General features: G+C 40.6%; 1 protein-coding gene across 2 annotated transcripts in view; it reads right to left on the minus strand.

Annotated features, from left to right (window-relative positions):
* LOC147258578 (uncharacterized) overlaps window positions 1-26,362 on the minus strand; it is a 45,330-nt gene that overhangs the window by 10,640 nt on the left and 8,328 nt on the right. For both annotated transcript variants that reach the window (XM_086207729.1, XM_086207728.1), the window contains exons 9-14: window positions 25,912-26,029; window positions 19,687-19,799; window positions 6,567-6,662; window positions 5,363-5,544; window positions 4,629-4,756; window positions 1,148-1,429 (exon numbers count right to left, since the gene is read on the minus strand). In XM_086207729.1, coding sequence (XP_086063855.1) covers window positions 1,148-1,429; window positions 4,629-4,756; window positions 5,363-5,544; window positions 6,567-6,662; window positions 19,687-19,799; window positions 25,912-26,029 — 919 coding nt within the window. The remainder of the gene's footprint in view (window positions 1-1,147; window positions 1,430-4,628; window positions 4,757-5,362; window positions 5,545-6,566; window positions 6,663-19,686; window positions 19,800-25,911; window positions 26,030-26,362) is intronic.

Consider the following 26,362-nt stretch of genomic DNA (forward strand, 5'->3'; position numbering starts at 1 on the left):
CTGACAGATGTGACACAAGTAACTTAGTGCTGAACTTCATTGTCTCTCAAAGAGTTGAAAGGGAAAAATGTTCCCGAGGCAGCACTTTGATTGATATTGGATGTGGGCCGTCACCGTCTGTAAAATAAGCTCACTTACCACGAGCAGAGCTTCAAAGCAGATTAACATACTTACAATTTGCTTGTTTGCCTGTGCGGAAACCTGATATACTCAGTGTATGATGTGGTTTGTCCTGTTTATCGCAAATACTTGGAGCTTGACCACAGCTTTCTTTTACCCCCCTGCACACTAATGTACAAACACACAATGATGTGGCTAATTAGCAGGACTGCAGTATCTGTTGGGGCACTGTAGATCTGCGTATTCCTTCTCAAATTTAAAAGAAAACAACCACTCTTTCAAAAGTGACTAAACATTTCATCGCAGTCACAAGTCCCAACAGAGAGATTTTTGTTTATTAAGCGATTTAATCTGAACAAAAAAATGTTGAACTTGCTTTTCTGTGTAAGACTTGAGTAAATAAGCTATTAGAGGAAGGTTTTTCCCTCCCTGAGCAATCATAAACTGCCTTGGCTAACTCTGCTTTCGGTGCTGAGATTGTTCAACTCAAATCCCTCCATTCATCAAGACGACAACGGCACAGTTGAGTCTATTTCGGGTTAAGCCTTCAGTCACGACTCAGGTAAAAGCAAACACAGATGGGGTCAAATTACATTCACTGTAATGTGGGTTGAGCTTTTTCACTGTACAGGAAACTGGGCGTTTATGCTTCTGATGGATTACAATGTTGAGCAACGTGTTCAGTTTTTAATATCTTTGGGGGCTTCACCTCATCATTAGGAGCTCAAGGCTCAGTGATGTGATCAGGAGAAATATGATCAGGGATTAATTAATTTATTCCAGGCAGGTGGAGAATCAAATGAAAATACACAATTAGTTTCTAATTTAATGTCCCTGGGCAATGCGGCGGTGATATAGAAGACTGTGACCACTCTTAAGAAATCTTCTATTGTTGCCTCAGAACCTGTGGGATGAGTGGGTGGTCTCCTGACTGAAGGAGGGGGTGTCCTGCTGCGTGTGATGTCATTACTAGTAAGAAAGTAGCTATTTCACAATGTTGAATGAAGCTAAATCCTGTGGTTCTTACCTGATGAGTGCTGTCCTGGGTGTGTCTTGCTCCCCTCTCTGAGGAACACTAGATGATGGTGGGCTAGTGCATGGAATAGAGGTGGATGGAGGAAGGGTGGAGGAATGGAGGGATGAGGGGAGGACAGAGCTCGAGGGAGGAATCTGGTTGGGTGGCTTCTTGTAGTTTCGTAGAAGCCGGAAGGACTTAACGCTGGTAGGCTGGATGAAGCTGTGGTTGCTACGACGACTGGCCACCTTGCCAACAGGCCCTGTACTGCTTCTCTTGAAAGTTTGCTCTGATCTGGAAACAAAAAAATTCCCAAAGCTCAAAAAGATAATCAACTTTTTAAATGGTTGAAAAGTAAACGATTACCTGATAAATTGGCAGTTGAAAAATGTTTCAAGACATCAATAAATTATACATATTCATATGAAGAATTATACAGGGGCTATAGGATTCTCTTTTGCTCAAACTTGAGGAAACCTGTAATAAGAAGGCTGCTCATAACAAGAAACAATCATTGTGTTTCATTTGGATACAATAAAGGAGAATGGGGGCCCTCTGACCAGAGCACAACCTTGTCACTAATTAATCTATCTAAACAAATATCTGTCACATATTTGTTCTGTCCTAATCAGCCGGCAAGAACATAAGGTTTTCCAGTTTCAGTCCATTTAGAACAATGCAGTAGTGAGTTCAGCATCTGAATGATAGATTGGGCAAATTGTCTTTATCTTTTGTTTTTTAAATTTTTTAAAAATATGTTGAAGGAACAATTTTTAGGATGCTAACAAGCTAGCGTGAGTCCAACTGTATGACACCACTTTGCACCTCAAGAGAAAATCTTGAGGTCTTCACGTACTGGCTCATGTGAAGGAGGTTTGCATTTCCTTGCTTCTTTGAGGTGGACACCCCAACATTTGGGCAGTTATCTCCTATTGATTTCAAGTGAGAATATGAGGAGCTAGCATTTTTTGACCTTAACAAATTCCCCAAAAAAACTTTAGGTATTCAGTCAGATAATTACTGTGAAGAGAATAACAAAGCTGACCCAAAATAGACAGATTCTGATGCGCACATGCAGAAAAACATACTGTAGGATTAGTAATCAGGGATGAACATGTATGCAATGAATAATGATATACTCTAATATTTGAGTCTGCAAAATGAAAAAGATGTAGTTTTTCCTGATATGAAGCTAATGCTGGGACCAAAAAGGAAGGTCATAAAGAAGATCCCACAACAGATTTGGGTTTCTCACCAAAAATAGTGTCAGCTGTGTACAGTGACTGTAAACATGCTGCAGCAAGCAAACAGGGTTAAATCTGAGAGAGATAGAGAAACAGCACAAAAGAACACACAGCATTCCTCTTATTGTTTGAACAGTCTGCTCCTGCACGGCGGCCTGTGTTTTGTCTACCAGTTTCTTAACAAATTCAACGTGTCTGACAATAATTTGAACAGAATTCCACATAGACGGAAAAACTTGAGATAGCCAGCATGCTTAGACGAGAGATATGTCACATGATTGTGGTATAATGTCAAGTGACTGTGGTATTCAAATAGTTTGACCCCTGTGGCAAAGTGAGGCCAACTGAGTTTTGACCCCTTGGCTAAGTAGGACCATTTAGTACAATCCAAGTCACAGAGGTAGCCATGTTAGTTCTAGTAATGAATGATACGGTAGGCAGATATGAGCATCAAATACTTCTTCATCTAGTAACAGCAGCCGAGTCACAGCGAGCTCATCAGGGCAGCATACTCCCGAGATAAGTAAAACTTTAACAACCATGGCAACTATTCCATATCTGCTCTACCTGCCTTTTCCTGCTGTATTTATGATGTGTCCTTACGCGTCACAGCAGGACAAGTGAGGACAGGATTTTAGCGAAACCTTCAGAGAAAAATATAATGTAAAAATGGTGCCAGTGATGTTGCATAACCACACACTGAATGATTGAAAATGAGAACAAAGAGAATCTGGATCATGTTTAATTTATGCTAAATTTTGCAGTGAGATCTACAGGGATTCCCCACCCACCCCATACCATCTACAAAAATGTTTTTCACGTTGTGCTAGTGTGAAATAGCTTCAAGTCCAATGAACTGACCTGCTGACTTTATATTGGTATCTAAGTCCTGAGCAGGAGGAATCCTGGGCTATACTTTCTCTCTCCCTCTCTGTCATGTTCCACTCTTGGTCTTCTCATCGTCTTTGCTTTTACTCTTGTTGAGGTTACATGAGTTTTCAACACCTGCTAAAGACCATTATGATCCAGTTCCTTCGTTAACCAGTAAATTTACCACCCAATTACAATAATCCACTTGGTGACCTCTGGTGACCTGCAGCCCTGGTTAAAACAACCTAAACCACTTGACATGAAGACTTAAGCTGTGAGGAATGATAAGTATGGTGAAACATGCGCACATACACAGACACACACAGACAGACACACGTGTACACAAACACGTACACACACACACACACACAAACACGACTGACAGTCTTTTGTTCTGAACAGTGTGTCCGTCAGAGAAAAAAACAACATGGCAATGAGAGGATTAGAAGACTCTTGTGAAATTCTAAGTGCTGTCGGAAGACCAGTTGGTTTATAACCAAGGAACAATACCTGCAGACTATATATGGTAGAGAACTTTCAACGAGAATAAAACTTCAACAAAAGATGTAAAGCTCCTCTACATCAGGGATTGCAAACATTTCCAGGTCAGTCAAGTACCTGGTTGTACATGAGGTAAGCAGAGAGGGTGCAAACAGAGGGTGACAAACAGCATGTAAGGCAGAGGGGCAACAGTAGAGCAGCTCACTGCTTCAGACACATGCAGTAAAGACACTTCTAAATAAAAGGTGTTAGATATCCAGATTTACACACTTTAAACCAATGCAATGCCATAACTTTTCCATCCCCCCATGTCTTTCAGGAAAATTTTAGTGACTAAACATTCTCTGAAAAACATTTCTTTATGTGTGAAACATAATCTGACAAATACAAAAATTTACCAAAAATAAAACTTAACTAATATCAATGAATTATAATAGTGAAGATGGTTTCCATGACTTTTCAAAAAAATTCTGGCTGATGTATTTTTCGCCAAAGTTTCCCAGGCCTGGAAAATGCTATTCTTAAATTGCGTGACTTTTCCAGGTTTTCATAACCTTTGGAACCCTGAGCAGATATGGGTACAGGCGTTTAAATATATGCGTTTGTGCTGCGCCTTATATTGTTCATCGTTTTACTTGGACACGTGTGTGTGTGTGTGTGTGTGCAAGCTCCATTGCATGCACACACACGTGTCAAAGTACGTATGTGGAAATCCCTAATATGCTAAGAACTAATTGCCTGAAAGATGGAAGTTTATTGAATAAGCTAGGTAAAATCAGGACGGTTATGGGTGTGTGTGCACATTTGTTATACTAATTTAAAACACAATCACACCAGTACACAAGAGTGGGCTGATGATGTTTAACCTTTAACCTCACCTGTCAAGTTTGCCACAACCACTTGTACTTGTTGCAGTACTGGGCTCAGTGGTTACATCAGCACTGTTCCCCGGTATCAGTTGCTGGGCTGGTCGACCTCTCTGCTGGCTCCGCCTCCTAGATCGGATCTAAAAGGGGAGACGTGTACATAGATGTCCATCTGAGCACAAACCAGATAACTGGCATCTTTAACATGGCTACTGAGGCAGATGTCCCATCTGTGTCACAGTGTGAGATCATCAAGCATCAACTAGGTATTACACACACTCAACTACCTCATTCTGATTTTTGGCTCACATGTGGCACAGACTGTATATGCACGATGAATGCTTCAACAGGAAAAGGGCGCATGGAATTGCATGTTTTCATTTGGGCCTTAACCACATGTACGAAGCAGCCAGATTATTAACGTATAGAGTTACTTTCACACCACAAAACAAAATGCACAAGTGAAATGGAGGATGAAGGCTCAGGCCCAAAAACACATGCAGGTTATTTCAAGTATTGTTTAAGTCTTATCACAGGTAATTGGATGTGTGTCACATTTATCAGTAGATCAGATGACTGTCCAAAAGCACCAGACAAGGTCAAAGAAATGCAAACTGTTTCATCATGTACTGTAAAACTTGCTGGGGTAAGTGTAGAAAAAAGCTTACAGAATATCATCTTACTGTTACAAAAATCAGCATGCAGAGAACATATTTGTGATGTATGAAGGTTTCGTAAAGTTTTACCTGAGCTTGTGTTAGTGAAGCAGAGGTGCGACTCCTGAAAACTCGTCCAGGAGCAGGACTACGTGGTTTGGCCCTGAGTTGTGCTTGAGTACTCTTCTCTTCAACTTTCTGTCGACCCATTGAGTCCAAAAGATACCGCTGAGCCAGATGCAACACTCGAGTCAGAACACTTTTAGCTGAGGCTGTGGATAAAGAAGAACACTGCAAATCCTCCTCCTGGACTAAAGCCAGTGATTTCTGGCTCTCAAACAAGTATCTTGAAAGCTTTGTTTTCATCTTTCAAGGCCTGACAATGCAGAAACTATCATTTAGGGCATTGAAAATAGTCCACCTTGTTATATGCACTCTCATTATGCAGCCTTCTAGTGTCTGAGCCCAATTCATTCACAAAACCAGGGGAGAAGCCTATGATGATATTGTATGTGCTAAATGTTGGAGTGACAAAACAAGTTATCATTCCTTTACAGGCATACCCCTACAGATTTGCCTTTGTGTGTGTATGTGTGTCTGGTGTGTCAATGTGTCCTTGTTTTACACAAATGAATGTTATCAGTGGCTCACCATATTTACTCAGGGGGCAGAATCTGCCTGCTTAGGCAAGCTGTGAACACAAAGACCCGCTTATATGGTGTAGTGTCCGTGTTTGTGTGCAAGCACACTCATGCATACAATCACACAGATCTTATGTTTAATAATGCAAGGAGAGGAAGACATTCATTGTCTGAGTTACTTTGCATTGTGGGTTGACAAGCTGATTTTTCTTTTAATCTTTCCATCTATTATGCAGATGCTATCAACCATGTACAAACGGCATCATACGCTGGAATATTCAAATTAAAGAATTACCCCATCCAAAAAGTGTAATATTGCATTTCAGGTGCTCACAGATACAGTAGGTGATGTTTTTCCAACCCTGTAATACATATTGTTTACCCCAGAAGCCAGAAAAGGCAGGAAATATGTGATTAGCTTCAACAGCTAAACTGTCCAAAACATCTGTTTAAATCTCTGAAACACAACCTAAGTAAAGTCTTCTTGATCCAGCACAATTATCCTCACTTTGATTTGCGCCTCAATTACACAAAATTGAGCGATTCTAGTTCAGTGCGATCAAAGTCTGACCTACGAACGATGTGAAACAGCCGAACCTTACAGTATGCAAAGTTTAAAAAAAAAAAATAGTGAACACAGAATACACACTTACCTTTCTCAGTCTTATCTTCCTTTGATGGTAGTGGAACACTGTCTTTTTCTGTCCCTGCTTGGCTGGGCAGAGTGACGTTCTGCTTTTCACACTGTTCTGGAAGAGAACCCCAAAAATGTAGTACACAATAGAAATATGAAATGTAAGACACTTTTTCCATGTCCACCCTTCTTATCAGTGACTTTCTGCTACCACACAACCTGTCAAACCTATGGCACATCTTCTTTGGCCAGCTAAGGCTGATGACTTTGCAGACACTTTCATAGCAGTCATTCCAGATACTATTACAGGGAAAACAGGCTCACAAAAAACATGAATCATGGCATTGTTACATTTGGATGGACCAGTACCCTGAGTGTTGTGCGTGCTGACTGACAGGAATGGCAGTTACACACAATATAGAACGGTGCTGTAATTAATTGGGTCAATTAAGCAACATAAAGCACGTTTTAGCTATGAAATGTCTAAAAAGCTGCTGTGAGGGGGCAGCTTGCAGGAACTTGGCCTGCTAGACCTCTTCCTGGGAGGATATATGGCAGCTGCTCAGTACAACTACGAGCCGCTGCCACTCAGATGCAGTTAAAGGCATTTTGGTAGTGGTGATGGAGGCGCGGTGAGCACCGTTTCTTCTCTTCCCTACCTGTCTGTGGATGGAGCCAACAACCTTCTGGCTACAAGCTCCCTTTTCTAACCTGAACATCACCGCTGCACCCTTTTCACAGTTTCTCTGAAAGAGCAACCAACATACACTGGCCGTGATGATGCATATAGGTATATGCAATGACATATTGTCAGAATCATGCTTCAGTGGGTTTGGTCACACTGTTTGAACTCTGCTTCTATACAAGTATTAGGTCATCAAATGTTAGGACACCTGTTGGAAATGATTGGATTACCTCAGTTTTTTTTTTTATGAACCTAAACTTTCATCAAGTACACTGCTACCATTTTAAGGCTTTTCACTGGACTTAAACTGCTTAAAGAATGTTTTTGTAGCGTACACATTTAAATTGAGCTTTTCCAGCATAATGCACTGAATCAGCAAGATTATTCAGTGTTTGCCATTTGTGTGTGTAAACAGGTTCAATTTTCTTAAACTCAAAAAGAGTATCACTGTTACTGCTTTCACTACCCTAGAGTAAGGCTGAGATAGAAACCAGTGTGTGTTGTGAGTCATGCAAGAGGTCAGGGGGGATGTTGACTTCTAATTTGTAACAGTGTACATAACACACGTTCCAAGGATACGACAGGAAGAGCCGATGATAAAGTGGAGTGTCTCCCAGTCCTAATGCAAGGCTTTTCGCAGAGTCCTGCTAGAGATATCTTTGATGTTAGAGCAAATCCATTACACACACACACACACACACAACCTTTTATAGCCCATGGCCCTCTCCCTCTGTCTCTCTCCTTCCGATCTATCTCAGTCACTGTCAGACATTGAAGAAGAAGAGATTCCCTTCCACAGCCAACTGCTAACTTCAAAACAGTGACATGTTACAGCATGTCTGCTGTTAGCCACCTTAAGACAAACCGGTTGAGGACATGTGGCATTAGCTCATCCACCTTTTAAAATAAATGACTACAGGATATTAGTCACAAATTCAATGTTATCCCTGAACATGTGCACGCTCAGGCCTCTCTTAGCAATGATGGCACATACACCAAATGATAACTTTCATTGTTGTTTCTCAGTACACTCAGCTAGGTTAACAAAATAAAAAAAGAATGAGATAAACCACTATTTGATGTTCCCACAGTCAAAATATTCACATTCAGAAGTGCACACATGAGCAAAATGGTGAGCTCACCCTCACAGTTCCTGTCTGACTCAGGGTCGTAATGAAAAGGTATGACTGACTGTGGGATATTTACAACCCTGTGCAGCTCCGCTTCAACTTGTGAGAGGCCAACAAGAAGCAAACGGAAAAAATGCTCTACTTCTATTTTGAAAAGAAGACAGTTTTGAAGTGAACATTTTCGTAGGGTTCATACTTCTCTGTGACCCATGGAGTAAAACCTATGAACATCTATAGCTGATGTATGCATGCAAACCTTTGGTGTCAGGTAGGATCACTCACACATTATCCACATTTGTCAACGTTGCAACAAATGGCTGCGTGTGGCCTCAAACGCCCACATCGTAAATTCAAACGACTCCATTCAGTTAAGTAACTGTCCACAATTATATAAACATACAACATGATTCTAAAAAGGTTCTAATTCTGATGTCAGTGAAACTATTTACTATATGTTTACCATCATGACAAAAATTTTTCCAAAAGAAGGATTTTGACGCTGCATAAAATGCTCGAGATACAAAGGAACAATTTTGCGGGCCAAACACAAGTATTTTATATCCTGGCAACTATCAACTCTATTAACACTTGACTCAGTTGTTTCTACTCTCTTCAATGTGAAGGGAAAAGCAAAGGTAAAATCCATGCAAAGGTCTTTAATCATTCATCACCCTGTCTATTTTTTTGCAGTTTATTTGCAATTAATAATTAATGCTACTAAAACAATCGTAAGTGACTGCAACTGTGTCCATATCAATGTTTCTTTTCCTCGCAGACATTCTGCCCAAAAGATGAATGGCTTTGACTCTATAACTTTGTCATTTTATTTTTAGAAATGTTTGTTTACCTAACAGGAAAAGTGAGAACCAGACCAGACGACAAGTAAAAAAAAGAAAAAAAAAGAAAATCAGCCGCTGATTCCGGACCAAATGTACAAGAGGAAAAAAAAAGTCCCTCACAGCTTTACAATATGAGAGAAAAACAAATGCAAACACTAAACAGATGACATAGTGAGTGAGCTCAACTCTGGGGTTTCTCTATGACTCAGGGATATAATGAGAGAGTACTGTATAAATGACAGTGGGTATTTTACAGCCCATCCCCCCCCCCCCCCACCCTCTCTCTCTCACTCTCTCTCTTGCTCGTTCTCAAAGTCAGTGTCAGATGACAGAGTACTCTGCTGATTCCTCAGTGTCCAGGAAATAATGCTGATGACACACAGTCTTTTGAAGGTTGTCTTTTGGTGTGTCTGGAGCATCTGCTGTCCTTTGGGAGTACACCTGTAGCTGGGATTGAATAAGCGCTAATATAAGGGTGCACTGAGCAGAACAGGTAGCCGGGGAGCTGACTGACACCACTCCATGGCAGCTTTGAAGCGCTGACTATTTATGTCAGGGAGGAATAAGTAAATATGAAGACTAATGGACAGTCAATTCTGAAAGATGTAGACATTACTTGATCACTAGAAGACGCAAATAGGAAAGGTGTTAAAAAGAAGGGGGTTGCATGATATTAGAAGTGTGCGATTGTTCATTTGAAAAATGTTCATATAATCTGTGGAGGACCCAATTTGTCAGCATTTCTGGAGACAGGAAATCCTGGAGTCACAAAATGACCTCTGGGCAGGCCGACCACACTGATGAATGATGTCAATATTCAGCATTTGCTGGTGTGCGTTCTTCATTGTGCTGAGGTTCAGTTACATGTACCAGAGTCAGATTTCTACTGTCAGGACCAGTAGCCTGACTAAGGGCAAACAGTGCCACCTGCAAAGTTTAAAAAAAAATAAAAAATGAAAGAGGCAAAAACCACTACAATTTGTTTTCCCATGTATATATACAGTATTCCTACAATTTGAGCATTCAATGTCAATTCATAGATATTTCAGAGGCTAATTATTTCCGTTTTGCATTTCTTTGGGAGGTACAGTAGAAAACTAATAAAGTTACTTTGGAATAGTACTCAAAACAAAAATTTGAACTCGCACTCCCAGGCTGTATTGCAGCTTCAAGGACTGTTTTCACCATGAGAAGAGTCAGAGAAAACCAATGCAGGCTAAGCGGATTAAGTTGATGACAGAGTTTTCCTCTTTGAAGGTCAAACTACAAGGATTAATCATCATCAAGGACACTTTTATGAAGTTTGGTCTTCATTTCTGATGTATAAATAACTCATTGCAAGGAGAAGGAAAACAAAGCTAAGCTTCAGTATTGTATGTAACAGAAAGAATAAAATAAATATGTAACAGAATTTACAAGTTGTGAAAATTCTAAATTTTCCTAGTATATTTTTAAAGACAACAACAAAGCTTGATCCTCTTTTTTATGGCATACTGTAGGAACACCGTCAGTCAGGTCAAACGTCCGGCTCAGTCTGTTAAAGGTGTTCAGTTACAGATGTTGTTACTTTGTTTCTCAGTTCTGTCCAGCATTGAAAGAACGGAGACACATACTATACCTTCTCATAGACTAAACAAAGCTAATAGTTGGGTCTCTGTCAACACGCACGCACACACATGCACACAGCATTGTCTGTCTTACGTCTTCATGAAAGAATTATATCAAAGTAATGTCAGCAGTGTCATGATCATATGACATTAGAGGCAACATGTTTCAACCAGCTGAAGTAGCCCTAGACTATGGTTGAGCCAGTTCTCCGTCATATTACATAAACTTTGGAGGGTGTCACTGCAAGAACGTTACACAGATTAGTCTGTCTGACAAAGGTAATGCCAAAAATAATTTATACCAACATATATGGAAAGATGACAACTTTAAATATTGTTCTTTGAGTCTGCACTCATGCTAAGCTACAATGTAATTACTGTCTCATCCAAAAGTCACATTACTGCTATCAAACTAAAGGCTTCAATAATTTGGCTAGCTCTCAGAACAATGCCCAATGAATACTAGTGGAGTTATATGTTGTTTTAGCCTCCTGGACTTCTGCGTATCCTTCCGCCACACTGCTCGGTCACAGCACAAAGGACCGTTTAACCTTTTACTACTTTAGAGCAGGGAGGTGATGCAGGGAAAAACAAAGAATTATAGAAGGGCTGAGATGGAGTAAGAGGTTAGAGGGAAAGGAAGGAAAGAAAAATGGTGCAATAACACCTAAATGTCTGGTGGAGTTGGAGAAGCAGATAACTTGATCAGCGGAAAACAAAGATTGCCCTCAGTGAGGCAATAAAGAGCACACAGAATCTCCCACAGTCGTTGAAGCACAATAAGATTTAAGTGTATCAATTCACCAGTGAATCGTAAACTGTTATTAATCAATAATTCTACATAAACACGTCAGGTTATACGAACAGCAAAACAGGATCAATGAATCTTACACTCCTGACTTTTGTGACATCAAATTCATTGGCTTGTCCAATGTCAGCAATGTAACCTCCTAGATATTGTTTTTTATCAATTTCAATATAAAATCCATTTTGTGGAGGCAAACCTACTGAAACTGTATTACAGTGCAAGTGCTTCAAGTACTGCACTGCATTTTGTGCTATATTACCTTTGTAACAACAATGTAAACATATCTTATCCATCAACTGTGTGCAATACAAAAACAGAACCAAAAAACAAAACAACATCAAAAAAAGACTAAGCCTTTTCTTGTGGCTCTGTCAAACGTACCAGTATTTCTGCACCTCAGATCAGCTGGTCAGTGCTGGGGGTGAATACATTTTTTTTTCCTGAAGACCCCATCCTCAGCAGTACAGTAGCAATGAGCAATATAGCTGCCAGTGCTCTCCGCACACAGGTCAGGCTGATCCACAAATACCGAAGGTGAGACCCTTACTAGAGACGACTGACTCGCACAACTCCTCTTTCATGCCTCGAAAATATCCCTTTAACTGGCATTTAGAAAGACAGAAAATAAAACACCTGGTTAAAGACTCATCAGCATACATACAAACAATGCAAGCCAAGCCTGAAATGGTGAAATAGAATAGAAAAATTAAATTAAATTAAAAGTGTGCACAGTTTCTAAACGATTAAGATTTATAAAAGAATACCATGCACTCACAAAGCTCAATCATTCTGACAGAAAGAATATGGGTAGGAATATCTAGGACTTTGTGAAAACTGTTTTAGTCTTGAACCTGCACGGTTTTGTGTGTCCAGTCTGGTTTGTCTATGTATGACAATTAAGGGGATTTCCATACTGCATCCTCATCAGCTGGGCTCAATCATTTACCAAGCGCTGGCAGTTTGTAGACTGACTGGTTTGGACATGAAGTCTCTTTTATCAGTGTAGCTCACCACCAACATCAAAGTTGTTTGTAGCAGTCATCTCTGATTCCTTCTTGTTTTCTTTTTTACTCTGGAGAATGAACCAGTCAGTGTGTGCTTGAAGTGAGCTGGAGAACAAAACAACTTTCTATCTGTTAGATGGTTTGGATATTTGCTCGATTGTGCACATTAGTTCATGCCTGTACAGATGAGACTGCACAGTATGATATGAGATTCTACATGACAGCAACTGATTTATTTAGTAGATATGAATAAAGACAGGAAGGGTTAGGAAGGTTATGACAATCAAGAGGACAAAGATAAGAAAAACAAAACATATGATTAATAAAGCAGTGCGTGGGATGAAGCCATAGCACAGACCCTCTCCACATACACCCTTGGGTGACAACAGTTGTGTCACTGGGACCATTGTGTACTCAAGTCCCTTCAAGATTCTGCAGAGGGTTTTTTTTTCTGATAGTTGTGGTAAAAATGCTTGATTGTAGGGCAGCTTTTCTGAAAAACTGTGACAGAATTTGGGGGATTTTGTTGGAATTTGGGGGGGGGGGGGTGCAGGGAATGGGAGAATTTGTTTTTCACTATAAAATTGTGATTTATTTAAAAAAAAAGAAAGCAACCCCACCCGCCTCGCCCCCTCCAATTCTTCGTTTACTTGCCTTCTTACAGAATCATATCTAATAACCTCCTGAGATAATAGGCCTTCTACATCACAGACAGATCTGAGAATATTTTAGTTCTGAATGTTTCATTTGTAAATTGTTTAAGAAAAAATCCCTGCAGTCAAAATAAGTGTATAGATGCTTTTTAAACAATAACCCATACAAAGTAGTGGTTCTATCATAAAACTGATGTAATTAACCACTATGATGTATGCAAAAAAGGCAAAGTGCACTTAATCTCATGTAATAAAATAGAGGCTACTTGCACAACTAGTTTCCCTCACATTTCACGTAGGATCAGATAACTGGTTTACACAATACTTTGCAGCTATTTCCTGTTAGTAAATGTTTGATTTCTTCATTTTCAAAGGGAAGTATGCACAAGGCAATGACATGTTGCGTAAAACCAGAGAGCAGACTTTACACGGAATTAATATCACCTCTACAATATCTAGAATATCACCCTACATCAATGAAAATTCAAACTTGTTGTAGAAAAACATGGACTTTTTTGCAGAATTTTTGTGAGAATTTTGAAAATATGCAAGTCCCCACATATTCCACATAGTTTGGCTGGTTTTGTATTAATTTGCACCTAACTATTTACACGGGGACTGGTACTCACAAAGAGTAGAACACTTGCTTCAAGCTCTTGTAGAAAGGGAGGGTCTCCAGCCTGCTGATATGCTATATTACAGCAATAAGAGTTTCTGCTTTCAGAGTTTCTGCCATGATGAGGGTGTTCCCCTAATGTGAGACATGCAACAAATGTTATGAAGAACTCTCCTGCAGGGTAACCAACGCTTTCCTGTGTTTTGGTCTTGTGTGGAAAACTACTTGCACTTTGGGTAGCATGATATCAGATCACAGTTGCTCATGGCATTATGGAAGAAGGCCAATTAATGACAGCTTTCTTTCATTAAACCCACATGAATCACCCTGACTGCACTGTAAGCAGCAGTCATATCAGTTACGTTTCAGCTGCATTTCTGACAAGCACCACTATGGCTAAATCAGCCAGGACTTCCTGACAGTACGAGTGCATTTGCACAAATATAGACAGACAATCAGAAAAGGAGAAAGAAATGCAAGTGAAGAATAAATACTCATAACCAAGACAAAGACCTGCCTGATTCAACAGAGAAAAGGAGTCAAGTAAGGGAGAGAAGATGGAATAGAAATGGAAATGACATGAACGAGAGAGGCATAATAGCAGGGAGTGGGCTTGTTTGTCCCTGATCCCCAGTGACCTGTGAAGGTTGACCCCTACCACACCCTGTCATTCACAGCCCGTCTCTTAATGCACCTTAAGACCGGCCGCAAGGTTAAAGTTCCCTCACAGAGGTCGCCAAAGGTCGAACACAGACCCTAGAAAGCTGGACACTGAGTAATACCTCACTAATAGAGGAGAAGGGAGGTTGCATGCTGGTGAGAGGGACATAAATGTATGAGTGTTGACTAAAAATGAGTGGATAAATAGAGAGTAGTGGATCAAAGAGTGAGAGTGGAAGTTCAGGAAAGAACCAATATAACCATGTGTAGATTCAAAGCTGTAATTACAGATGCCACAACTAGAGTGATGAGCAATCTAAACAGAGTCAGGGACCTTTAATTTAAACCCCACAAGTTGAATACAGTGTCATTTAAAGGTGATGGCTAAAAACTACTAAAAATGCAGTGACTCTCTGATGGCGGGTCAAACCCCCTTTCCAACTCAAGAGTGTGCTTGATTCCAGAGATGGGCTGGTGAATCCACAACAAGCTGTATGTGTGTGTGCTTTCCTCCTACCAGATCTTTCTAGAAGACATAAGATTTAGAAAGTTTTCATTGAATATTACAAAATATTACCCTCTGCAAGTGCACATTTAGTCTGTAGAGAGTTGTTGTTGTTGTTAATCCATACTTGCATTCTTCAGAAATCTTATTAAAAGTGCAGGGAAATAAAACACGACTCATCTTTGTCAAGTCAAAGGTGAACCAGATAAGCAGATGCAAATCATTATTAACTCTTAAACTAATGATGCCCCAGATTTTCACAGAACATAATTAAGAAAATCTATTAATTATTGAGCTTGCACCTCCTCTGCTTGTATTTGAGAGCCGAGTTCTAGTTTGCAGCGCACACAATAGAAACAAAGCACACATGAACAAATTAAAATGGGCTCACTAACACACACACACACACACACACACACACACACACACACACACACACACACACACACACACACACAAGCCTCAGGATAGTCACAGGAGCTTCACACAGTGTAACAGTAGAGCCGGACAAGGAGGAGAGAGAGCCAAGAGATTACATGGCAACACGACACGAGGCATGTAGGAGAACGTCAGGGTCCAAGCCTGCAGGTATATACGGGCTGAGCAGGAGCTGAGCAAACACTTTGCTCCATTATTTTCCTTAAAAAAGATGTTCCTCTCTGGTTAACCTCTCACTCCTCTCCTACCTGCGGCTTCCAACCCATTCATCTAGCACATGAATAATTAATGCGTCTCATAATTTTAGCTAATTAAGAACCATGTGCAAACAAGCGCAGAATCCCATACCAGCTGCCTCGTTCTCATTCAATGAGGACACCCAAACAATTGCTCACTTGCTTTTCCTTTGCCTATCAAAATTTTTCTAACATTTTGTCAAATCCTGATCAAACAGAAAAAATTACAATATACTGCAGGACATACAGTACAGAAAGTCAAATGGCAAAAGTCTTATGTACGTGGTGTAAAATAAAAACAAACCCTTATCACTCGAGACACTAAATCATTTTACTTTATTGAATAACTGTCAAGTCAACAGAAGATTTTTTTTTTGGATCCTTGAAAAGGAATTTCATATCAACCTTTTGTTTTTTATACCACCATTTCAACATTAGAAAGATTTAAATTAAATGCTGAATTGTAGGCTCAGCATACCTCTGTTCCTACTTTTACTCAGCCAACATGACTAGCAGATGCTTGGACTTTGACCCATTCTCGGCACCCTGCCGACTAAATTGGAGTTTAAACAAAAAAACCGCTATCTTGGTCAATGTTGGTAGAAACTACATAAAGAAGCACTTATGACCCCTCAGTCCCAAGTCACTAAAAGATGTAGGTTGGTTGGAAGGATATCTACCTCCATAGATCCACACAAACAAGTACTATGACCTTCTCTTTCTGCAGGCAGCCCATACAGTGAATTAGAGACTCTTATGGTGGTGTACTGTACATACTTCAAACATGCTACATATTAAAGACATTCTTGTACACAAGTATGGGGCCAAATTAGATTGTTAGAGTCCAACTCATAAGTTAGGCATGTCATAAGCAAAGTAGGTAAGTCAAGGGCTGATCAAGCAGGAGGCGTTCCACTTCACAAAGCAAAAACAAATAGTGAAAGATAGAGGCAAGGAGGGATTAAAGCAAACCTTCCAAAGACCAAAGCTAGCCCAACTAAGGGGTCACAGGTAGGCTAAGTGCCTTTGGCTCAGAATCCGTATTTAGGTTAGAGAGGTGACATTCTTGTGGGACTAATAGATCCTATTTAGGATCAAGAGTGGCCTCAGGCCATAAGACCATAACAAGGATGCACTGCCACAAACCTTGACTTAATACATGAACAGAAAAAGTCTTTTTACAACCAATTTTGATTCTTATTTTCTTCATCACAAAAAAAATGTGATTTTTTTTTAAGGGAGACTTTCCAGTATTTTCTGCTTTTTAATAGGACACGAGAACTATTCCAACTATTGCAAAAATTCCATATTTCAACAACAACAAAATTTAAAAAATGTTTTACTTCATTGGATTACAAATATAAAGATTCTCATGCAGCTTCACTAAATCTTGCAGAAACCAACAGCTGAACAGAGCCTCTTATTACTACTCTGTTATTCACCTGTGACTCACATCTTTGTGTGTGTTCATGACCCCAAGGATCAATAGGGGTTAGGAACATTATTGTCAACGTCTTGACAATAATGTAGTGAAAAGAACACCTCCACACTTATAAAAGATGATAAACTCCACATTTTCAGCATCAAACATCTTCCATCACCTCTCAGTTTATGTGTAAGCCCAAATCTATGACCCCATGTCTTACTCTGACCTTGCTCTTTCCTACACAGACTGCTTCATCTTTAAATCCCCTTTGGCCCATTTTCTCATTCCTTTTCACCGGTTTGTGCTAGAGACATATATTTTGCAATAATTACCCTTTTTTTGTATTTCACTACAGTGAAGTATCATACAAAAATGCATTAAGTTATTTTTCTGAACCATTTATCATAACCCAAGGATGCACACAGAAAAAAATAACTTCCAACAAAGTCTTGGTCAGACTGTCTTGACACACAACCACACACGAGTATAAAGAATCTACTGCAGCAACATGGCCAGATAAATATCCAGAAGTAAAACATGCAGTGGCACAAGGTGATAAAAGACATAAGGACATACAAAAATACATCCAAGCAAAAATACTGAAAAATATTCCTGTTAATCAAATGTGACTGTCTATTTTTTCTCTTGCTCAGTGTCAAAACAAATGAGTGCACTGATAGATCCTGAGCCTGTGTTGACCTCAAGTTGGTGAAATGCCAAAGTAAAAACGCTGACGTAATTCTACAGAGCCAGACCATTCAGAAATGGCACATACATATTATACATTTTCATATATAAAACTTATGTAATCAGAACTAGCCTTTGTTTAGGGGCACGAATAAAATGAATGCTGAGTCACTACACTAAGGCTTGAACAGCAGGTGGACAGGAAGAAAACAGTGAAAGTATCATGGGAGCCTGCAGAGGAGAACTGGACCCTGGCATCTGCTACTGCACCATGGAGTCATGAAAAAAATTAGGAGAGGAGGGAGGACAAGAGGATGAGAGAAGGACAAGAGGAGAAAAAGAAGAGGTCAAAGGAGAGCTGGATAAAGAGAAGAATGATGGTGAAGTGGGGGTAGGAGGATGAGATATAAACATATCAAAAGTCGGTCAACAGAAAGGAAAAAATATCAAAATGTTCAACGAGAGGAAACCAATAGGAAAGTATTCTAGCCAAGAAGAACGGGACATAACCTCAAGCTCTTAGAGCCTCTCCACCTCACTCAGCATAGCCAAGTCAGCCTGCAGTAGTACAAGCAATAGAGACGATGTCAAAGTAGTTGAAACACCAACACACCGGGAGAATGGTAAACATACCCAGGATTTGTAACACCATGATTGTAGTGGGTGTCAGTGACAGAAGTGTGTGTGTGTGTGTGTCAGAAGAGAATACAGGAATGTTGGATCATGTGGAAGTGACAGCGTATGAATCAGCTCATTTCTCCCACATTCCTTGAGGGCTCGACCGGCTGACAGGCAAGCAAATAAGGATGACTCATCCTGACTCAGAAGAAGAACAGATGCGTGCAAGTGCATACACACACACAGGTGGGCACACACACACACACACACACACACACACACACACACACAAAAAAGGTGATGGATTATCCCCACCATAAAACACTCTTTTGTGGCTTCCAATTGCACTGAAAGGAAACGTCACGTTCTCTCAGATTCTAGTGTAAATTCCCCCTCGCTTAATCATTCCATCACACACAACCTCTTTTCTCAAACCTCATCCCAACGTCTGCCCAGCTGCATGGATCAATATAATAATCCACCAGCCACCAAACTGTGACTCATCCACATAGCTCGAGTCTGTCTGAGTGGGGTAACAAACACAGACACGAGCATGCACGCACACACGCACACACACACACAAACGGACGACATTCCTATCTGCCTGTCTTTTGTGAGGATGAGCCTCTGGTGTGGTGAGGGGTTCACAGATCTTGTCGAGCTGATACCTGAACAACCTTCAAAAGACAGAAGCTCCTTTGATGTTGCAAGTTGTAGCCGGCACACATTCACACACTCATATGCAGTCAGTTACACGGACGTGTCTACTGGACATTGTGAACTGATGCAGCACTCAGAGTAAAGTTTCTGTTGAGCCTATGTATTGTTGTTGAACCGGGGTAAACTTAACATGTGGTGGTGAGAACTGAAATTTGCAATTCTTGCAAAGAGATGCCTTGTTGAGATCAGTAAAGCATCTACTTCATGTCATATGGACTAATTCAAAAAAGGAAAAGATTACATAGAAAGACGTAACCCAGCCTAAAGAAGGACAGAGTGGGTTGTAAACAGGAGAAATGGGGAAAGTGAACAAAGAGGGACTGTTTCCACCTGTCAGCATGAGTGCCACTGCAGGTTAAATGATGCTGGATTGAATGAGCTACCTTTGTTCAAGCGACTGTGTGCTGAGTGGTCCCCAGAGTCGCTCAGCCTTGTAGGCAGCTGCTTGAGATCAACTTCTGTCTCTGAGTGTCTGTGTGTGTGTGTGTGAGAGCATGCATCATTTACCTGCTTTGAGTCCATGGTGGGTATCATCCAGCACTAAACTGTTCATGCAATTCAGCTCCCAGGCGTGTACCTCAGAATTCCAGAGGGCAGGGACCAACACAGTGTACCTGGCCCTTTGGATGGGGGGATGAGAAAGAGAAGGTGAGAACACTGGCTGCAACTTCAGAAGGGTAAATGATTCAGAATAAGAACTCCAAATAAAAATTTATTTTTTAACAACTTGAAGCTCACCCTGCAGGGAGAGGTATTGCTAATATATCTAGACTTCCCACAAACATTGATGTCACTCCCCTCGTTTTTTTCCTTCCAAGGAGGTTTTTTTTCCTACCTGCATTACATTTTGGTGACTCTAGAAGTCAGAAAATGCCAGCCATTTGTGATGAGCCTGAGGCTAATGGAGATTGACTAGTAAGTGCTGCAAAATTGTCCAAAATAACAGTTTACAACAGGGGGTTGCACAGTGGCGCAGTGGTCTGCACTGTTGCTTCACAGCAAGAAGGTTCCAGGTTCGAGTCCCGGCTCGGGCACGGGATCTTTCTGTGTGGAGTCTGCATGTTCTCCCTGTTCCTGTGTGGGTTCTCTCTGGTACTCCAGCTTCCTCCCACAGTCCAAAGACATCAAGAGGGGACGAGGCTGATTGATACTCTAAATTGACCGAAGGTGTGACTGTGAGTGTGAATGGTTGTTTGTCTATGTATGTTTGCCCTGTGACGGACTGGCGACCTGTCCACGGTGAAGCCCACCTCTTGCCCCTAGCTGCTGGGTTAGGCTCCGGCCCCCCCGTGACCCTTAATAGGAATAAGCGGAAGGCAATGGATGGATGGAACAGTTTACAACCCCTTAAATATGCCCTTGGATTTAAGTTATGTTGTATTTGTCTTGTACAGTAGTATGCTTAATACTCCACAAAGATTCTGGTGGAGAAATCACGCAGGGGGAGTTAAAGACACATAAGTGCTTGAAAGGCAAACCATACTTTTTTAGTGAAGTAATGCTCAGAGACAGAATGAACAGATATTTCATTCCTATACTCTAAACTAAGAATGATGGATGATTAATGTGAAGGAGAGTGAAGCGTTGCCACTAGATGAGTCAGAGAGGCTAAGATGGCAAGTGAATAACAGAGTGACAGGGAATTGCGATGGATATCATGGTTACATCCAGTATATTCAGTGATAAATGACTTTAGAAAGTGTACTTGGGTGAGGATGAAGCATGAGTGGTCATGGAAGAAGATGGATGAATAACTGATATGTACAGTTTTACAGTGGATCCAGGCTGGACTTTAAGGCACCTCATTTATGTAAAATAGAAAGAAAAAAAAAGTCCACCAAGAATTTCACAGATGGTAATGTGTAACAGGCCGCACTGAAAAATGCATATCGTCACCTTCTTAAAATAATTGCCTAGTATTTTTCAAAAAAAAAATTCTGCTTAAATCAATTCCTTATGATATTTTGCCTCCTGTTATTGGTGTTTTCTGAAAAACTTGAATAAATGACTTCAGCAATTTTTTAAGAAGGCAAAGATATGACAGTTTCTCTTCTGCTCCTACTTTTGGCTATTGATCACAACTTCACACTACCAAGGTGTTGAACTTGACATGGTTTAATATCATCTTTGTACAACTTTTAGATCTACAAGTTGATTTCTGAAGAAGCTGGGATGTTCTATAAAATGCAATTAAAACAATTTAATGTTTTACAAACTCATAAACCCATTTCTTAAAAATCACAAAAAATATTTTGCTTAAAATAATGCTGGAACAGATAACGGTACCAACTCTAACCAGCTTAAACAAATTTTTTGTATCAGGTTGCAAGGGGGAGGATTCACTTGGACATGAATTTCAAATAACTATTTGGGAGGCCAAAAACATAACACACATTTCATGTGAAAAGGATGATCAACACAAGCAAAAAGGGCACCAGTGACCTAGTGATCCTCAGCCTGAATGCATGGGGAAATCTAAAATGGCTGAAAGAGCAGAGACTTGACTGAAGGCAGCTTCGTCAGTTTGAAGTAAACAAATGATGTGTCAAACCCTCCAGCTGAATGAGCATGTCAATGTGTCAATGAGGATGAATGAATGAAAAAGAGGAGGCACAGAGGAGGAGAGAGGGAACAGAGAAGAAAATGAGAACTCAGGGGAGGAGGGACTGCCTGGGGAGGTTTATGGGAATTGACCATTGTGAATGAGGGGTACACAAAAGAGGAAGGCAGAGAAAGAGATAGGACTGGTGGACGGCACGGATGAGTGTGTGTGTGTGTGTGTGTGTGTCTTGAGTAGGAGGAGGTAAAGACCAGGCCAAGAATTGCCTACATACTAAAGCTGCTAACTAGAAACCACTAACTGCATCCAACATATTGAACAAGCTTGATGATTAACCACAATATCACACTCTGATTATTTATGACTGATATTACAATTGATATTAGCAAAATTAGATTAGTCAGTTTTCACATCATTACAATAACTTTCATTAAAAACCTGGCAATGGTAAAGATATCTTCTTAAGCCTGTAGAATGTGATGTGTAGGCAGTACATCTCTGCTGCACAATTTCATTCAAAATGGTACTTTGAGGTACAATCAACCTTTAACAAATATTGCACATTCCAGCAATATAAAAATTGCAGTAGGCCATTTTGTGATTGGGAGAAGTAGGCGCCGGCACTGTATAATTGCACGAGCCTGGGCAGTGACAGAGGCCACACATAAAGAATGGACAAACTCTGGAAGATGGAGAGAAAATGTCCAGATGTAAGATGAGCGACACCGCTGCCAAAATAAATATAACAGCAAAGTTACAGTTTTGGGTACAATGGGGGGACAATGGTGCTTCAGCACAGTACAGTGCAACCTGGCCAAGTAGAAGGGCACTCCAAGAACAGCTTGTGGAAATAAGTGGGGGTATTTACACCTAACAAAAGAGGGAGATGAGAGAAAAGAGACAGTGCAGGACTATACTCAGGAGGGTACACAGACAGTGTCGTACCATAGATATGTACTGTAGGAGGGTTGGTACTTTTAATTCAGAGTTTTTATGTTCATTAAAATGTGAGGTGACAGTTCACATTTGAACAGTAATAACCTGCTCAAAATGTTGCCTGCCGTTACTTTGAGTTCATCGGAAAGTAAAGTAGTCTGTCAGATTATCCAGCAGAGGGCGCTCTAAAACTTCACTCAAATCGACCTGCTGAATGCACCTTGACTTATCACAGTTAGGTAAACTAAGCTAAAGTTTATGGCGATCTTACTCCTCAGCAACCACAAATCTGCAGGCTCTCCTGTTAGCTCACCACCCCACTCAGGCAGTTTGATAAATCTTGATTTTTTTTGGGGGGGGGGGGGGGGAGTGACATCTGTAACAGATAGTTTCTTTGACTTGACACAACTACTTTATAAAGTATGCTTAGCAGACAAACTCAACACATGCTCAGTGGATCAGTGTCCACATGAAGGGCTTTATTGGTTTTCCAGCCTGTGTACAGTTAGTGCCCTTGTGTGAGGACATTTCTGTGCAGTCAAACAAATTACTTGGTATTCTAATGTCCGCAGATAGCCTATGTGTACATCTCTGAAGAAAATGTATGTCAAGACTAAGTATCAGCAGTAATTAGTACTTAAGTTTAGTGGGACAACAGGGACAGAGAGAGTAGCCAAATGTTAGAGTAACAGAAAGACAGGCAGACATTTAAAGAGTATGATGAAGGGCATTTTGAGAATCAATGTTGTAACCTATGACTGGGCTGAAAGATGATTGACAGCCAAGAGTAGAAGTCACATGAGATGGATGAGTAAATTAACCATTCATCACGGGGGGGCATCTATATAAAGCTTCCACTGATACAGCTCACACAGAGTAAACGGGGATGAAGGTTGCCTCCCTCCCTCTTCCTACGTTTCCCCTCTCACTTAACAATTAACCTACCACCCTTTCTACTCTCTCTCTGTCCTCCTATTTATCTTTCTCTCTCTTTTTAGCCCCAATCACTGTCCCTCTGTCTTCAACAGTATCTTCCCAGTGTAAGAGGATCTTGCCTCTGGAGACAGTCGGACCACTTAGTGATGACTTCGAACCAGGCTTTCATAATGATGCCAAGCAGGCAACAAGGACTTCTCAATGTGACGGGATGGCAGGCTGCCCACTGAACAGCACAAGTAGAACAAAATGGGCCTGTCAGTGCTGCCCTTGATGCATATAACAAGAGCATGAGAGCCACACATGGTGCAAAATGTGCTTTCTCTTTCCCTGTAGCACAGGAAAAGGGCATACTGTAGTAGCCTAAATGGCCAGTTAAATGTTTTTTTAGCATTCTATAAAGTCTGCCCTTCATTAACCACTTTGCAGTTCATAGCAGCATATCTAGTGCACCTCCCCCCCTCGTCTGGCTCATGATAAAGTGCTTTATCACTGCCTGTGACGTAGCTACATTTATGGAGACTGCTTGGCTGTCGACCCATTTATCCAGCCTGCTGCACAGATCTTTGTCCAAGGTAAACAACCTCAAGGCCAGTCACTGGGACCTTTTCTACACCAGACGCACAGGGAAGTGAACTTTACGGACGTGAAAGGGGAATATCTAGTAAAACAAATATGATAAATTGGATTTTAAAATCAGAACCACACACCGGTTCATCACACACACACTAGCTGTATACACAAACCCAGTGACCCTGCGGAGTTGCTATAACAACAGCTCCATGTCAACAAAACATGTCCGCCAGTGTGTGACGTTTATATTCAATGTAGTGAGGGACAGACAGAGGGGTCTGGCTGAAAACAGCATGGGCTGCCATTGAAGAAACTAATTTAGCATAAAGGATGTTTAATCCAAACATGCTCTATAACAACCGCAACAAACCCAACCCAACAAAGACACTTTACTTTTCTTGGAATGCTTAGTATCAAAACACATCCAGTCCTGATGAGCTGATTGATATTTATGAGCTGCCTGGGGTTTTATTTAGGGCAAAGTCTTAAAACTTGGCTCACAGAGGTGTCAGAGGCCTGAGAACTGCACAGCCCCTTAACTTTGTGATTTTAAGACATTCATCAGGGTGATTGAGACCAATATTATGGCTGTGGGTCTCAAAAATACATTTCTTTATCATTTTATGTTAATCAAAACATAGATTGTTGACAGCGCCACAATAATATTTGCTGTCCTTTGTTGTATGTGAGACTAGCTAAACAAATAGATGTGAATGTAAATAAATAGAGCTAGGGCTAGGGCCAATTGCAGCCTGTTGACAATTTGTGGCGGCAAAAAGGTTGCTGTATGGACGCTGATATAAACACTTACATTTTTCCTAATAAAATTAATTGAATCTTGCTTGGATCTACGACAAACTATGCTATTTGCTGAAAAATGACTCAGAGATTTTCCTGTTTCATTTCAATCAGTTTTTTATGAGTCATGATGTGCTTCGTTGTGTTGACCATGCTCATTTGTTTATTGTTAGCAAGAAAAAGGCTAACTTGAGCTTAATGTTAGCTAGCTAATAACTTTAGCCTCAGTCAGTCATGGGAGAGAAGGGTAGGGGGAGCAAACATGCTAAATGAAATGTAGTGATGGCGTGGAAAGGAAATAAAGTCTCCCCATTCTTTACTTTGTTGCCATAATGTTGCTTTTATTTATCAGAATTTCACTTTACCATAATGGAACCCATTCAGACTTGCACAGCCAGCACACCAGCTGTTTGTTTTTTGTTTTGTTTTGTTTTTTTACTGGATAGCATTACACTGAATTTCTTATGCTCTAAGCACTGTTAGTGGTCATCTCTGGACTGTTAGTGACCACTATACACCAAAACCAAAATATTGTTAAATGACATGTTTTGATAGGCAAGAAAACTAGCTTAAGACATTTCTGATTGGAGTCTGACTCCTATGACTTCATGGTTCAGAATGATAAAATGGAGAAATTATCAACATTCAGAGGGCATCAGAGAATTGTGCTTCAAATAAATTTGGACAGCAACTTCATGCCTGTTGCTCATACACCGACATATTATGAACCTGGTACATAGATATTTGTATATTTTGGGGGAACATTTTTTAAATATCTGCCAAAATATCAGTTATCAGATTTTTTTTCTAATCCCTACATTTGTATCGGCTCTAAAAATTTACATAACACTGGCACTAAATAGGGCCATAACAGTGAGTGTATAGATGCACGAGTGACACTGTAGCATTAACAACCTCATTTGACTTACACATCCACAGGAACTCTCAGCAGCAGGGGTAACACGGCGCCCTCGTCGTTCATCTCCATCATCCGAGGCTCCAGGAGCTCAATGATGGCCAGCGCAGTATGGAAGACAGCTGGCAGGCCTGAGGAAAGACAGGAGCCCCTTTAAAGATGATGCACGTAACATTAATGCTAAAAGAGACAAGAGAGACGGAGAAGACAATACTAAACTAGCACTGCCAGGTGTAGGGGAAAGCCCCCTAATCTTTTAATGGAGATGCAACAGGAGGTACGGCTCTTCCCTCAAGATACCAGGGGGAATGTTGGGTAATAAATCAACAGGCTTTCCAAACTTTACATCACCAGTCCATCCACAACATGATAAGAACTCTTCGTTTCCTGCCCCAACCCCCTGACTAGACTGCTGATCCTGCCAATGCTGACTTTCCCGTAATTTATTAAAATCCTAAGACACA

The sequence above is a fragment of the Aulostomus chinensis genome, chromosome 7, assembly GCF_037954235.1.
Source record: "Aulostomus chinensis isolate RoL2024-O1b breed Wild chromosome 7, RoL_Achi_v1.0, whole genome shotgun sequence".
NCBI classification, from domain to species: Eukaryota; Metazoa; Chordata; class Actinopteri; order Syngnathiformes; family Aulostomidae; genus Aulostomus; species Aulostomus chinensis.